This window comes from Motacilla alba, chromosome 1A, assembly GCF_015832195.1.
Source record: "Motacilla alba alba isolate MOTALB_02 chromosome 1A, Motacilla_alba_V1.0_pri, whole genome shotgun sequence".
Taxonomy (NCBI): Eukaryota; Metazoa; Chordata; class Aves; order Passeriformes; family Motacillidae; genus Motacilla; species Motacilla alba.
The window spans coordinates 67,741,933-67,756,970 of NC_052031.1; the positions used below are offsets into that span (position 1 = coordinate 67,741,933).

General features: G+C 50.1%; 1 protein-coding gene across 3 annotated transcripts in view; it reads left to right on the forward strand.

Annotated features, from left to right (window-relative positions):
• LOC119708041 (cat eye syndrome critical region protein 2) overlaps window positions 1–11,324 on the forward strand; it is a 92,937-nt gene extending 81,613 nt beyond the window's left edge. For all 3 annotated transcript variants that reach the window (XM_038153872.1, XM_038153873.1, XM_038153875.1), the window contains 10 exons: window positions 1,805–1,934; window positions 2,223–2,260; window positions 2,345–2,436; window positions 2,710–2,836; window positions 4,223–4,656; window positions 5,750–5,878; window positions 5,963–6,779; window positions 8,302–9,706; window positions 10,551–10,656; window positions 10,860–11,324. In XM_038153872.1, coding sequence (XP_038009800.1) covers window positions 1,805–1,934; window positions 2,223–2,260; window positions 2,345–2,436; window positions 2,710–2,836; window positions 4,223–4,656; window positions 5,750–5,878; window positions 5,963–6,779; window positions 8,302–9,706; window positions 10,551–10,656; window positions 10,860–10,865 — 3,284 coding nt within the window. In that variant the 3' untranslated portion in view covers window positions 10,866–11,324. The remainder of the gene's footprint in view (window positions 1–1,804; window positions 1,935–2,222; window positions 2,261–2,344; window positions 2,437–2,709; window positions 2,837–4,222; window positions 4,657–5,749; window positions 5,879–5,962; window positions 6,780–8,301; window positions 9,707–10,550; window positions 10,657–10,859) is intronic.
• Window positions 11,325–15,038: the final 3,714 nt, after the last annotated feature.

A 15,038-nucleotide genomic window follows, 5' to 3' on the forward strand; every position in this document is an offset into this window, starting at 1 on the left:
TTCCAGCCCAAGATTACACTTCCCGAAATCCAACACAGCCCCCAGGTAGCAAGTTTCCTGCTGGGCCCATCTGTACTCTCCTGAATTTATAAGTTAGGGAAGCTTTCTAGATTTCTACCACAACAGCAGGTTAGTTTCCCAGTTCTCTTTCCAGATGCTGCTTCAACAAAATCTATCACATATATGACTTTCTAACTGGTTGAGGTACTTTTTAGGGCATTATTTAAAATCTGAAAGCTGCTGGGTGAGACTCGACCCAGGCCAACAGTATGAGAATGAGCTCTCCCAGTGATCTTGAACACACTAGAGGCTCCTGCTATTAATCCTAGCTGAGATCTGGTACCAGGGTAGCACTCCTTGATTCCTGTCAGTTTACCAGGTCAGATCCTTGGCAGACAGTGGTGGATTTCTAAAATCTACACAATCTTTACCTCTTGGCTGCTGTTGTCACGAGATTTTCCATTTGCTGCCCAAATAATCACTTCATGTTCTCCTCAGGTTTCTCACTTAGGCATCCACTGCAATGCCATCTAAGGATTGCTAATTTTATGAAAGAAGCATGAATTCTGAATGGTGCTTGGACAGACTCAAATATTCTCTGTTACCTGAAATGGGGTGTTGGACTTCTGGCCATGCAACTCTCTTAGATTGTGTAGGACACCTTAGATGCAAGTCCTATAATCCCAACTTCAGTGCTACCCTGAGTCTTTTAACAAGAAATCTGGGCTTTCTTTTACCAGTCTTTGACATATCTGCCAATGAATATCCCTACAAAAACTCACCTTGTAGCTATTCCTACTTTTCTTGTGTTCTCAACCTCCATCCCAAATTTATTTTCGACTGACAGAGTAACACTTTAATAAATATTTTTCCACCAGAGCTGGTATCTCTTGAGTAGCTGGCATTTTCCAAAGGCAGAGCCTCTGCTAGAGGGTGTTAGGCAAGCCTCCCTCATCTTTCTTTCACTCTGGGTGTTCCCTGTTGTGGCCTGTTCCTGTGACATCTCTCCCTGAACATTACTTTCACAGAATTCTGCTCCTGCAGAAGGCTGGTCCAACCGCAGGTGCTTCGCAAGTCAAATGAATTCAGATTTCCTATAAGAAAAAGGAAATGAGGTTCATAAGAGCCCATAAACTTTCTATTATGAAGCAATCTGTTGGCCAGCTGTCTGGTTGCAAACCACAGGTTATATTACCAGCATTGCTTCTTCCTGTGTCTCACTTCTTTAAACGAAAGCTGTCCCAGTGGCCCTCGTGTGTGGCAACTTGCTCTCACTGGCTGCTGGCCATGGAGACCTACCTGAGCAACCTTCCCAAAGCCAGCCACGGAGGATAATAATGACCCCAAGTACTCACTGCCACTCAGCTGGTTGAACTTCCCTCCCTCAGCACTGCTCTTCATCCCATTCTGTGCAAAGGCAGCTGCCTCAAGTTCACCTGCCTGAGGTGAAGCCCCTAAAGGAAGATAACTACAAGCCAGCTCTTTCCATAGTGCTGAGCTGTGCCTAGGGCTGGGTGTTGAACTTCCCACTTTGTTCCACACCACCTCTGGAAGTTGCCTAAGGCAGCATCTGTGTCACAGTGGTGCTTCAAAATTGATGATTGTAACCAAGGAAGCATGATGAGGCGTGGTGATGGTGCACTGTATTCTCACCTCACCTCACCTGCCCCTGTGCTGGTGCTGCTTTTGCTGAAAGAACAAGAGCATCTCACTGGAGCTCTTCAGATCTGCAGGAGTACCTTCTGTTTCTGTGCAAAATGTGGGCAAAAATTGCTGAAAGGTTTTTCATCTCTTCCCACTGCAGAACGGGCCAGAAGGAGGAAACTTCGTGAAGAGCGGGCCTGGCTGCTGGCACAGGGGAAGGAGCTCCCCCCTGAGCTTTCCCACCTGGATCCCAGTTCCCCTGCCAGGGAAGAGAGGAGGACCAAGGACATGTGAGTACACAATGGGGCATTGCAGCACACAAGTGTATTGAAGCAGAGTAAGTATGGCAAGAAGAGGAGTGTGATCATTCACAGGAACGCAGAGGGAGAAGTGAGGCTGGAGAACAGTGAGAGGAGTAAGCTGAGAAACATCTGGGTCTGGTCCATATGAGAGGAGCGTTTGTGAGGAAGCCTGTTGGCCAGCATTATGGCACTGCATGGGTGGAGGAGAAGATGAAGTACAGAGCATGTCTTATCTGTCCTAATTTTGCATATTCACTGTGGTGCTTCCCATTACAGCTTTGAACTGGACGATGAGTTCACAGCCATGTACAAAGGTTAGTCCCACCCCAGCTTTCTCAAAGTGAAATACTTCTTGTGTGTGTGAGGGTAACCATTCACTTTTCTCTTGCTCCTGCCAGTTCTAGATGTGGTGAAAGCTCACAAGGACTCTTGGCCCTTCTTGGAGCCTGTTGATGAATCGTATGCTCCCAACTACTACCAGATCATTAAGGTATGGAAGGTGGCCCAGCCATCTTGACTGATGCACTTTGTTGGCTGGGATGCAGTTTTTTGGAAGTGTTTTGAAGTTTAAGGAGCTGTATTACTCTCACAGTCAATCTCCATGATTCTGGCAGTCCCTTCTAGCCTTACAAGTCAAGGAAACCAAAGATGGATGGCTGCCTGTCTGGAGAGCATCCTCTGCTGCCCATGCCCTCTCTGAGCTCTAGTTTTGTAAGCCCCACTATGCTTTCTGTAACTGAAGGGAAGTTTGGTTTTATTCCAGGCCCCCATGGATATCTCTAGCATGGAGAAGAAGTTGAATGGAGGTCAGTACTGCACCAAGGATGAATTTGTGGGTGATATGAAGACCATGTTCAGGAACTGTCTTAAGTACAACGGTGAAGGCAGTGGTAAGAGCAGTAAGATGCTAAATTTGTCTATTTGCAGTGCTCAGCCAAAGCAAGCAGTGCCCTCTTCCTCCTAACCTGTACTTGATTTGTGATTCTTCTCTTGCAGAATATTTTTGGGAGACCAGCTAAAAGGGTAATAGTTACTGACACCTGCATTGGGTTTTAGTGAGGCTTTTAGCACAGTTTGGTGATGCTGAACTGGGGCATGGCATACTGAGGACTGCCACGTTGGTAAATGGTGAAGGCAGAACACACAAAGAGGGGAGAGTCTGTTTCTTTCTGAGCTCATTCCTTCCTGTATTTATGTGTGCCTGTGTGCCCCTTTTCCTCATAGTAACTAATACAGACTTTGAAAAGCATTGGAGTCTGGTTAACTGCCAGTGTTTGTTGAGTACCACAGGAAAGTGAGGAGTGAACCAAGCCTGTCCTTTGGATGGAAAATGTAGTTTTTAGCTTCCTTGGCTATTGAAGGAACAACGTGAGTGTGCAAATGGGAAATCCTGGGTTTAATTGCCATGCCAATTAAAATTCTATGTGTTGCTTAGATAAGAAATCAGTTCCCATATGGTGGGTCATCACTGCAGACTGTCTCACCAGCAACACCTGGTGAGAAAGGGAGAGCAGCATTAAGAACAAATCAGCTTGTTGCTGTTGGCTGCAAGTGAAAGCATACCTGCACTGCCACTGGGAGAGCTCTGTTCCTCAAGGAACTTCAGGGCTAGTTTAGTGGAAACTGGAAAGTCGCTTGCTTCAAGGCCTTGTTACCAACACCTCACACATGTCTTTTCCTTCCTATCCACTCAACAAAAAGTAAAAGCTCATCTCAGCAGAACTGTCCAGTAGAAATGATGCAGTGGGGACACTGGTGTTGGCAATAGCTTTTGTGTCAGGGTCAACAAGTGCTTTGGAAACTACACAGATAAATGTGTTTGCTGATTTTCCTCTGTCTTGTGGCCCACAGCAGAGACCTGAACAAGTCCAAGAAAAGCCTCTGAAAGTAATCAAATAGCATTGCTGGAAGTTCACATTTCTTCTCTCAGCACTCCTGCTGGCTAACTGTGCAGGTCACACATCTCTGTGAGCAGAGGTGGTGCTCCCCTAATGTAATTCTTGGCACTAGGCTGGAACACTGAGTTAATGCTGACTCTGCAGGCCCTGCTGCCAGTGGTACTTTGTCATGCCTGTGTGCCTGTCCTCTGCTGGGGTTACTGAACAGAACTGATGCTGTGTTGCTTATGGAGTTTAGGAACCAAAGCCAACTAGTTAAATACAACAGTCTTCCTTGGAGAAACTTGGCAGAGGGGAGGTGATTTATCTGATGTTGCATAATTGCTTAATTGCTTCTCTCTACGAGGCTCTGACGTTTTTGGGGGTTTTTGACTGCAGAATATACAAAGATGGCTTACAACCTGGAGAGGTGTTTCCACCGAGCAATGATGAAGCACTTCCCTGGGGAAGACGGAGACACAGATGAGGAGTTTTGGATCAGAGAGGACGGGAGACGAGAGAAGAGGAGCCGGCGGACCGGCCGCTCCAGCACAGGCAGCGTCTGGACTCGATCACGAGACCCAGACGGGCCTGGAAAGAGACAGCAACGTCTGGAAAATGGAGGAAAACCTCCACCATATCGAGCTACTTCCAGGGCTCCCGCTTCTTCCTCCTCTTCCTCTTCCTCCTCCTTCTCCTCGTCCTCTGTGGATGACCCAAGTGGCAACGCGATGCAGACTGCTCGAGAAGTGGGCCCTTCCAATGGGCGAGGCTTCCCCCGCTCCCTGCAGTACGGTGGCATGCCCAGCCCTGTGCCACATCCTGGACAGATGGTAAGGAGCAGGTCCTGCTGTCCTTTGCCCATCAGGCTGAGGGAGGGAGGCAAGGGGGAATGAAACTTCCTACCATGAAATCATTAGTGCACGTCAGAAAACTTTTCCCAGAGATAAAGGGTCAGAGCTATGGTTTCTCCAAGTGAAACCTTTTCAGCCCTTAAATTTAAACTGTTGAAATTTAAGTCTTTGCCACGTTAGGTGGAGGCAATCTCCTAATGTTTCTCATGGCTGGCACGTCCCAGTGTAGGTTGCACAAACTGATTCCCCCAGCTCTCATGGAAAGCTGTAACATTTCTTCCCTTACCCCCTAGTTTTTGAAGCCGAACAATCTGGTCTTCTTTTGTCTCAATTGTTTGCAGATGCCTGGTAACTTCGTGCCATCTGTGTACTACTGCATTTCGTGCTTGAGTATTTATAAAAGCAGTAAACTAAATCAAACAAAGGCCACCCTGGACTGCAGCAGTGACCTATCTTTAGCCCAATGTTTCTTCTCTGAATGCAGCCTCTGTTCTGCCTCCCTTCTGGGCTGTTCCTCACCCATCCTTCACTGCCTTTTCCATTTTAAGCAGTGATGGCTTGTGGTGTGATGTATCCGCTGTTCTCCTGAGATCTAGGCTATCCCTTGTCCTTTTACCTAGAGATCAAACAAAATTTTTAGAGTGATTCTTGTGCTGCAGATAGTGGGAGGCGGTAGGAGAGCTGGAGGCATTGAGTGTTTTGAAGGAAATCCAGCACATGCCCTGTTGTCTTCCTCCTTCCATACTCTTGTGGTCCATTCCTCTTCTTGAAGCAAACCACTGCCCCCTCCAGCCTTCTTTCTTGCCCCCCAGTATTTGGGTGGCAAGTGAGTGTATTGCAGCCTTAAGTTCAAGGGTGAGTGGCTGAGGTGTGACAGAGTGGCTTTGATAAGGCTGTGTCACCTCACGGAAGAGAGTGTGCAGCTTTTCCACGGTACCTCCAAAACAGTCCGGCTGCTTTTTTGTGTGGTTACTCCAGCCTTGGCTTCCCCTCACCTGCAGTATTTCTGCTGCTTTTATGCACTTCACAAATTGTTTTATTTCTCCCCGCTTCACCCCTCCCCATCCCTCAGAGACCAGCGGTGCCAGGAACCTTTGGCCCTTTGCGTGGATCCGATCCCACAAAACTGTACGGCTCTCCGCGAGTGCCCGAGCCCCATCCCGGAGACCCGGTCCAGCAGCACCAGCACTTTGCCATGCAGGTGAGCCCCTCCCGCGTGGGCTGCAGCACCCCAGGCCCCGCAGGTGCCACGGCTCTCCCTGAGACCTCCCCTCTCTCTCCGCAGCCGGCCGTGGGACTGAGCGAGCACCGCGGGCACCGGCTGGGCACTCCGGAGAAGCAGGCGTGCGCGGCGCCGGCCCACGTGGCCGGGCTGGGCCCCCGGCTGGGCTCCCTGCAGCTGGGGCGCGTCGGCGGCCCCCCACCCGACGCCGTCTACCCGCCGGCCCAGTTCCAGCAGGGCTTCCTCCCGCCGCGGCACAACGGGCCCCCGGGGAAGCCGCCGGAGGGCTCGGAGGTCCCCCCGGGACACATGTACCGGCCCTACAAGTACCTGAACCGCGCCCATCCGGCCCTGTGGAACGGCAGCCACGGCCCCGCCGGCCAGGCTGCCGTGGGGCCGGAGGAGAAGGCGCCCGTGGGGCCGGGGCCCTCGCTCCAGCCCCGGGTCCTGGGTCATATGATGGACCCCCGGGCCATGAGGCCGCCGCTGCCTCCCAGCCAGTGGAGCGAGCAATCGAATTTCCTACCTCACGGGGTGCCTCCCTCAGGGTACATCCGACCGCCTGGCAAAGGCACCGGCCAGAGGATGCCGCAGCCACCGGCCGCTCTCTTTGGGGGACCGCCTCAGGTTCAAAGAGGGTGCCAGGGCGGGGACTCCATGCTGGACAGCCCCGAGATGATCGCCATGCAGCAGCTGTCGTCCCGCGTGTGCCCGCCGGGTGTGCCTTACCACCCTCGCCAGCCGCCCCCGCCACACCTCCCCGGGCCCTTTCCCCAGCTGGCTCACGCTGCCTCTGCCAGCAGCCAGCCCCCAAAACCCATGGGAAACGGGAGCTCGCAGGATCCAACCGGCCAGACCATGGACATGGACAGCAACCAAGGTAACGCCCTGAGTGCCCGCTGGTAGCACTTGAGCTTCCCTGCCTGCATCTGTCACCTCCACGGCTCAGAAAATAATTCAAATCTTGATTAAATATTAGAGAGGACAGAGTTTTTACACATAGTTTTATTTTTTTTTAAACTAAGTTGGAATACATTTTCTACTCAAGGGATTGCTTAGATTTTTCTAGGACTGTTTTGTTTCACTGTAGCCTGCCAGAGGTCCCCTCTGTCCCAGCTTTACCTGCAAGTTATCAGTGTGCCACGAGGTGCAAATGCAAAGCATAGTCTGTAAAGCTTCTAGAGCTCACCTGGAGTTAATATAAAAATTGGATCTGCAGAGAGTTAGGTAAGGAGAGGAGATGTTATGTGAATAAATCCCTTAAATATACTCCTTTGAGTGTGTATAAGTATAGCTTCTCCCCCGAAATGCACATCTGCCTTATGAGTTCTCAACATCTTAAAATCTTCACACACCAGGGCTGCCCAAAAGCCCCTGAGCAGCTGTATCAGTTCAGGTGGGATGGCAACATGTCATGCATGCCCTTACCAGTTCCTTTCTGGTTGAATTTCATTTGTTCTATCCGGTAAACTACAGATAATAAAAAAAAACCTTAAAAATAAAACCTAATGTAGAGATCAAAAAAATTCAGAGATCAAAAAATTTTTTTTCATTAATTCTAGCTGGTAAACTAGAGATCAAAACCCTTGTATCTTTTATCAATCCCTTGTGTGCCTTGCACTAAGAGGAAACTCTTTCCTTGTGTGGCATTGCTTAAAAGTTATCATCATAATTTAGCTTGCTGGATATAGAACAGAGACAGGGGAGAACATTGAGTGATTGCAGGACAGAGCAGTCTCATCTCCAAACCACAGTTGGTTAAAATATGGCTGTGATCAGCTCTGCAGTATCTCAGGGTGTCGTGGTGCTTCTGCCCAAGCTGGATGCAAACAGGGTTTGTGGAGGGTGGGCTTAAATTTGATGTTAAGAAGAAATTTTTTTCTGTGAGGGTGGTGAGGCACTGACACAGATTGCCCAGAGGAGCTGTGGATGCACCGTCCCTGGAAGTGTTTAAGACCAGGATGGAGGAGACTTTGAACTATCTGGTCTAGTGGAAGGTGTCTCTCTCCATGGCAGGGGGGGTTGGAACTACATGATCTTTAAGGTCCCTTTCAACCCAAACTATTCTATAATTCTATTACCAGAAGGGATAAGACAGCCTGAAATCAAGCTGCCAGTACACCAACACCTTATGTTGCTGTCATGTGGACCCCAACTCTGCCTCTCCTTTAGGCAGCCTCTGCACATCTGTGTCAGAGCGAACACGTGTGCCACGTTACTACAGAGGGGCTGTGACTTAGCAGTGGCTTGCAAACTGCAGTGGCTACCCGTGCCGTCTTTCAGAGAGAGATGCAACCTCGTGAGCAGTTTTTAAAAGAGCACTTTTAAAAGAAGCAGCTCTTAAAGATCACCCAAAGTTGCGAAAATTAGACATGTGTTTGACTTTCTTCCCTCTCTTTCAGTGGACGCACTGGCAGGCATGGACGAGAAGGCTCAGTGCATCAGCATTCCCGACGGGGCCTACGCCAAACTCCTACCTCATCCCAAGCCCCCGCTGCCCATGGAGTGCCCGAGGCGCGCCTTGCCCCCGGATGGGGAGGGGGATGGCCCCGCTGGGAAGGGCGACCTGAAGGCAGGGCACGGCAAAGGCACGTGGTCAGCAGAGAGCAGCTACACTGGCGACCCGGGCTGCGTGAGGGACCTGGTGCCCACCTCCGAGAGGGGGGGTCCCCTGCCTCAGAATGGGGCGGCGGGCGAGGGGCCGGCAGCCGGCCCCGAGGGGAAGGGGCTGGCTGCCAACCTGCTGGAGAAGCCCCTCTGCGGTGGGGGAAAGGCTCTGCCCGAAGCAGCCGTGCCTTGCATGGGACAGGGCACCGGCCTCCCTGGCATGGATGCCACCTCCATGGGGGCCGCCCCCAACCAGTTTCATCCTCTCTACATGTCTGGTCTGGAATACCCGAATTCAGCCGGCCGGTACCACCTCAACCCAGGCCTGCAGGGGTTCAGCCCCGTGATGGGGGGAAAGCCACCTCCTCCTGCCTCCCATCCCCAGCATTTTCCCCCGCGGGGTTTCCAGCCAAGCAGCGCCCACCCCGGCGTCTTCCCGCGGTACCGGCCGCCCCAGGGAATGCCGTATCCTTACCAGCCGCAGCCCCAGCCCTCCTACCACCACTACCAGCGACCGCCCTACTACGGCTGCCCACAGGGCTACTCGGACTGGCAGAGACCTCTCCACCCCCAGGCCAGCCCCAGCGGGCACCCCGGCGCCCACCCGTCCTTGGCCAGGCCCCCTTTCCCAGAGCGGGGCTCCGCCGGCCTGCAGGGCTGCGAGGCACTGAGCGCCGCCCTGGCCTCTCCCAACCGCGTGGACGTAGCAAGTGCCAAAGAGGTTTCTCCAGGCGACGGGCAGGAGCTGGGGCCTGAAGATGAGAAGTCCGAGGAGTCCCAGGAAAGACCGGAGAGTCCCAAAGAGTTTCTTGATTTGGACAACCACAATGCAGCCACTAAGAGGCAGAGCTCAGTGGCAGCGGGGGAGTTCCTCTATGGAGCTCCCCCGCCACACCTGGGGGCGGGGATGGGATTCGGCCCGGCGGCTTTCCCTCCCCACGGGGTGATGCTACAGACTGGCTCTCCTTATGGATCCCGGCATCCTGCCAGCCACTTCCAGCCCAGGACGTATGGATCGCCCATGAATGCTCACCTGTCTCATCATCCAGCCTCCAGCCAGGCCAATGGCCTCTCTCAGGAGGGCCCCCTGTACCGCTGCCGAGAGGAGAACGTGGGTCACTTTCAGGCCTTGCTGATGGATCAGAGAGGCAGTGGAGGTGGCATGGGGGGGCCACCCCAGGACTTGTATAGACCCTCGGGGTAAGATCGTGTTTTCTGCAAGGAGGCAAAGCGGGAGGGGGGTGATGCCTGGGTGACCATCAGTGTTGGATATACCCTTGAAGGGATATGGCTTCAAGTCACAGGAGATGGTGAGTCAAGTTGAAAGGCTAAGAGGTGACTCTTGGACTCTTGGAGTAAAAGTGCTAAGATGGAGAGAGAGTCTCTCGTTAAAGCAAAGAGCACTCGCTGTCATGGAGAGCCTGTTAGCCTGCTTCATCCATCTCCACACCAGTGTTGAGTTTCCCCTGACAGTGTTCTGCTAATGTGTCATCCAGGGTTGAGCATCTCTTAATCACATGGACTCTTGCCATTTTCTTTGCAAATGTTTTATTTCATCTTGCTTGTAGTGGGGCAGAGTCACTGACTAAAGTGGAAGTTTGCTTCTTGTTATGAACATCCTTATGTTGCCCTCTTCTTCCCTCCTCTTGCTTTGCCCTTCTCTCTGTGTCAAATTTCCATCACAGAAAGTTACTTCTCACTGAGACTGCGTATCACGTTTTATTCCCAAGTGGAAAATACTGCTACCCCAACAATTCCCTGTTCAGTTTTTATGAATGTGCCTCAACTATTACTGTTATGTCATCATCACAGCATCAAGTCCTTCTTTCTTCTAGTATTCAGGGAACTTGGCTTAAAGCTAAGCCTTTGGGGAATGGCATGGGTTGAGGGCTGCATTTTGGGGGGAAGCCAGACAGGATATACAAGACAAATGCTTGTATGCTAATGTTGTATGTATGCCTTCAGTGAAGTAGTTTTAACCAAGAGTGGGGATTTGCTCCTGACATTCATGTGCTAAAACTCTCTCCATTCAACCTGACTCCAGAATGCAAATGCATCAGGCTCAAGTTCCTTTCCCGAAGATGCCTACAGCAACCATGTCCCGGGAAGATTTGACATCACAAAAACCCTCAGCGTTGCCTCTGGATCAAGTAAGGGCTGCTAGAGATAGCAGAGCTGAAATGCAAGTCTTTCTCCTCCCAGTGGTTAAAGGATTGAGGTGTTTGAGGGTGGGAAGAACTGGAGGAAGCTGTGAACTTGGGCAGATCACTGGTGTTGGCTTTGAACTAGTTGCATGCAGTCACGAGATTAATCCTTTCTAAAGCTGCTCCAACTCTTGTTCTTCCTCTTCCAGAGCTAGTCCAAGAAAGGACAGACTTCATGAAGACGAAAGCCACACGTGATTTGGACAACGGAGAGGAGGGGCAGGCCTTGCTCCCAGCCTCGCCTCGCCCCAGCAGCATGGAGCTTCCCGGGTCTGTGGAGCACGGCGCCGTGCCGGATTTTGTGCTGGAAACCCGCAGAGGTGCTGGGCCCCAGCCAGCCCAGCAGCTGGCTCGCCACGCAGGGCACCCCAAACTAGTGGCTTTCTGTGACCGGAGACTGCGTCTCATTCAGGGTTTGAGGGATTTTTCGGGTGGGGAGGGCGGGGGTGGGGGTGGAAACTTTCATTGACTGCTAAACTCAGGTATATTTTTCAGGGTGGAAGAGGACGATGATGGAATTTTACTTGTAGTATTAACGTGTGTGTTTTGGAGCTGGATCCAGTTTACAGAATTTAACCTGTTGCCTTTCTAAATAAATTTCTGTTGTTGGTGAATGTATTGTACATAATGGGGGAGGGGGTGGGCCCAGCTTGTAGTGGGCTTAGCACTGGAGGAATCGTTAACTGTTTACAATCATATCACACTGAAATCTTTCAGGATAAGGGTGAGGGACTGGGGGGAGTGGGGAGAGGTGAGGAAACGTGCGATGGATGACTTGGCTGTCCTCCTTCCTGTCCTCTGCAACCAAGACACAACCCCATGGCTGGTTAACTTAATAGCAGGAATTGCTCAGGAGCATAGCATGTCCTCCTCTTTCTCTTGTCTTCTTCTTCCTTCTTCTCTCACCCTTACCTCCACCCCTCTGGATCCAGGGCCTGAGTGCACTTCCAGCTCCTGTCATCATGGGGGAACAAGGAAACCAGGACCAGGAATTGAAACCAGGGCAGGACACCCACGGCGTTGTCCCTTCTGCTAGTATAGTACCCTTCTCCCTGCCTTTCTGATAGAAGAAATGTGTGCTCTAGGAAACTGAAAATGGCATAACTGGTCATCTTAAAACTTATTTTGGTGAAACCAGTGCAGCTGCAGGTGGAGCAGCACCTGTCCAGTAGAACAATTTTGTGCAAATCTGTACTGCCCTGCTGCCCAAGAAGAGGAGACCCCACCTCTTTCTCTGACCCTGGGCTAAATTCACTTCTTAGCAGCAGTGAAGCAGAAAGTGCCACAGGCTTCCTGAGCACTTTTGCTGAGGAGGAAGAGCAAGAGGCTGCCTTGGGGGAATGGTAGGATTACTGCAGCGTGAGCTATTTGTTGGATTTGGCATTTGCAAGTTGCAGGTGAATTAGGAAGCACTCAAGCACTCATTCAGAGTTAGATGTTGAGGTTGATTGGCTCAGAAGCTGAGGGACAAAAGGGCTGCACGCTGGAGTTGAGTTGGTTTGACTTTGTTGTCAAGCAGCAGGTCCTGCAGGGCCAGTGGCAGTACTGCACTGGGAAAAACCCTCTGTGCCAGTGTTTGGACAGCCACTGCTTGTTCAAGTGAGTTCTGTTGGAATTTCATCTGCATTTATTCCCATCTTAAAGCTAACAAGCAGTTGATTATTCTCGGGGAAGCTGGAATAAAATAGGGGAGTTGTTATGAGACTGGGCAGCAAGAGCTGCTGGGAGCGTAGCTCTTGTGAGCAGGCTGCTGGTTGCACTGGGAGAGGACAGGGGTTAAAAAGAGGATCTGCCAAGGAGTGGGACAGAGTGTGGCAGCAGCAGAAGGACAGAGCAGCATGCCCTTTAGCCTGTGTGACACCAGCTAGAGGAGGAACACTGTCTCCAGTTTCTGGAGGATTTTTCTGTCTGCTTTCTTGTTTTGGATGGTGCCATCACTCATATCTTTAGCTGGATTGCACCAGGATGCATGACTGTACTGCCTTTGTCCTGCTGTGTAGATCTACCACAAGCTGGCAGAGCTGCTCAGGTAAATGGCAGGTAGCATCTGACTGAGCCATTGCTCCTTCTGTCCTAAGCTTTTGGAAGAACAAAAAGCCTAAAAGGTGAGAAATATTCTTTCCTGAAATAGCTGAGAAAAGGAAGGGCTGCCATGTTAGTGCCCAATGAGCCTCACTTCTCTGTTGCTACAGTACTTTTGCCTCTGATGAGCTGTGTAGGGCCAAGGCATTTTCCAAGCCTAACAGGAGTTAAAATTCCTTGTGTGATTGCACAAGTGTGCTTCCAGATGCAGTTCTTACCCACTGCTGCAGCCAGCCTGTGAGCAGTAGCTGCCTGGGACATCTGTCAGTGTACTGTGAATGACTTCCAATGTCTGTCTACAGATGCCATTACATTAGGAAAGGGAAGGTGGGGTTTTGGGTGTGGGGTTTTTTTCATTTGTATTTGTCTGTCAGTTGTGACTGGTGGATTCATCTAAACTGGAAGAGATGATCCTGAAGATTGACTATTGACTGAGAAATAGGTGACTGCTTTCCCCAGCCAAGAACATTATGTTATGTCTCTTCCAAATTTGTCCCAAAGCTGACAGTGGCTTTCAGAGGTGCCCCATCTGCTCCAAAAGGCAGGCCTAGATCCTTCACTGAACAGAGCCTTGGAAGTAGTAGTAGATATTAATGAAAAATTGTGCAAGTATAACTCCTCTTTAAGACAACATCTCGGGACAAACACAGTTGCTTCTCCTTGTAAAGCAGTCTTTACTTCACTGTAGATAGAAAAATAATTGGAAATAACAGATTTTAAAACAGAGGAACTGGAAAATATAACCTGTAGCAAAGCATTGAAAACTCTGGGAATGTGAATGTAGATTCTGCAAGGAAGCCCTGCCATTCTTCAGCCTGTCTTCTGTGTCCCAGCCAGCTGAATATTTGAATGGGCCTCTCATTCAGCCCATTGTGAACGTTGCAGAGCAGGAGGTTTTTAGATGCTGTAAAAACTCTCCAAGCAGGCTGAAGCACACTTCAGCTGGAACTGGCACTGAAAACATGGTTCTAGTGGGCATGGCCTCTGGATGAGTACCAAGCCTCAGTCAAAACAGGAGACAGCTTAGGAGGGCAAGAATTGCTTGTGGTCTGCCTGGAGAGGGTAGTGCAGTGTTAGACAGTGATAGATACCCTCACCTGACATGAGGCAAATCTGGGAGAAGGTGACTTGCAGATGTGGAAAACAAAACCAAGTAGTGAAGCTGACTCCTGGAGAGTTTCTTGGTGAATGGCTTTTGATGTAGTCAGTAATTTTTATTAAAGTGGCTAACAAGCTGCTGTTGTGAGGGCAGATGGTTTTTGTTAGAAAAGTACTTATAAAGGATACAGGGAACTATGGCTGGGCTTTCCTGAGGACAGGACGTGCTGAGGTGGAAAGATGCTGCTGGAGTCTTAGATTGGAGTTTCCAGACTTTCAAATGCTTTGTTCATAAGTGAGGGTTGGAGGTTTTTCTTTCCCTCTTACAATATCTAGGGATCCCCTGAAAATCAGGGCCTAAGCTCGCTAGGTACAATCTGAGCAAATCACTGAAAACTGACTCCCCTCAGAGGGAACAGCCCTGGCAGAGGATTGCTGGGCTGGAATACCCTTGCAAATGTAAGGAGGAACAGATAATGTGAATTTTATGATTTCCAAACCATGCTGCTTTGTAGATATTGTGGAAGATAGGTTTGAGGGATTTAGAAGAGTAGCATTGCAGCTGTTTATGTACAGAGTGGTGTTTTGTGCCACGGGTTGGATTGCAGTGCAGGAAAAGTGTAGCTGCACTTTAAAATAACATGGCTTTTGAGTGCCATACTTGTGCCAATATCTTAAATTTTGAACACCATACAGAGAAACTCCAGTGCATTCCCCTGCATTGTTGTAGTACAGTATATTACCAGGTGGTCCTTTTTCAAAAAGCATCCTGAACTAGTGACTTTGCAAAATTTCCTGTAGCTATTACTTTTCCCACCTGGAGGATGTGTTTTTGCTATAATTACAGATTTCACGTTAAAAGAGATTGTATAATACATAGAACAATTATGAAGTTGACCATGCCCAAGCACGACAGAAATTTCCAATGTTCTCAGAAGAGCTTTGTGTGCTACTCTACATTTTTAGCCTCTCACTCTCCCCACCACTTCCACCTTTCTAAGTGGTGTGTGTGGTGTTCCCAAGCTCCCTGGATGTCAAGTTGCCTTTGCAAAGGCTGTTGTATAAAATCCCCCTGAGACTCTGAATCTTTGGGCATCTCAGGTGATACAGGCCCTGACAATTCAACTGGAAAGGGCAGTCACTGAGGC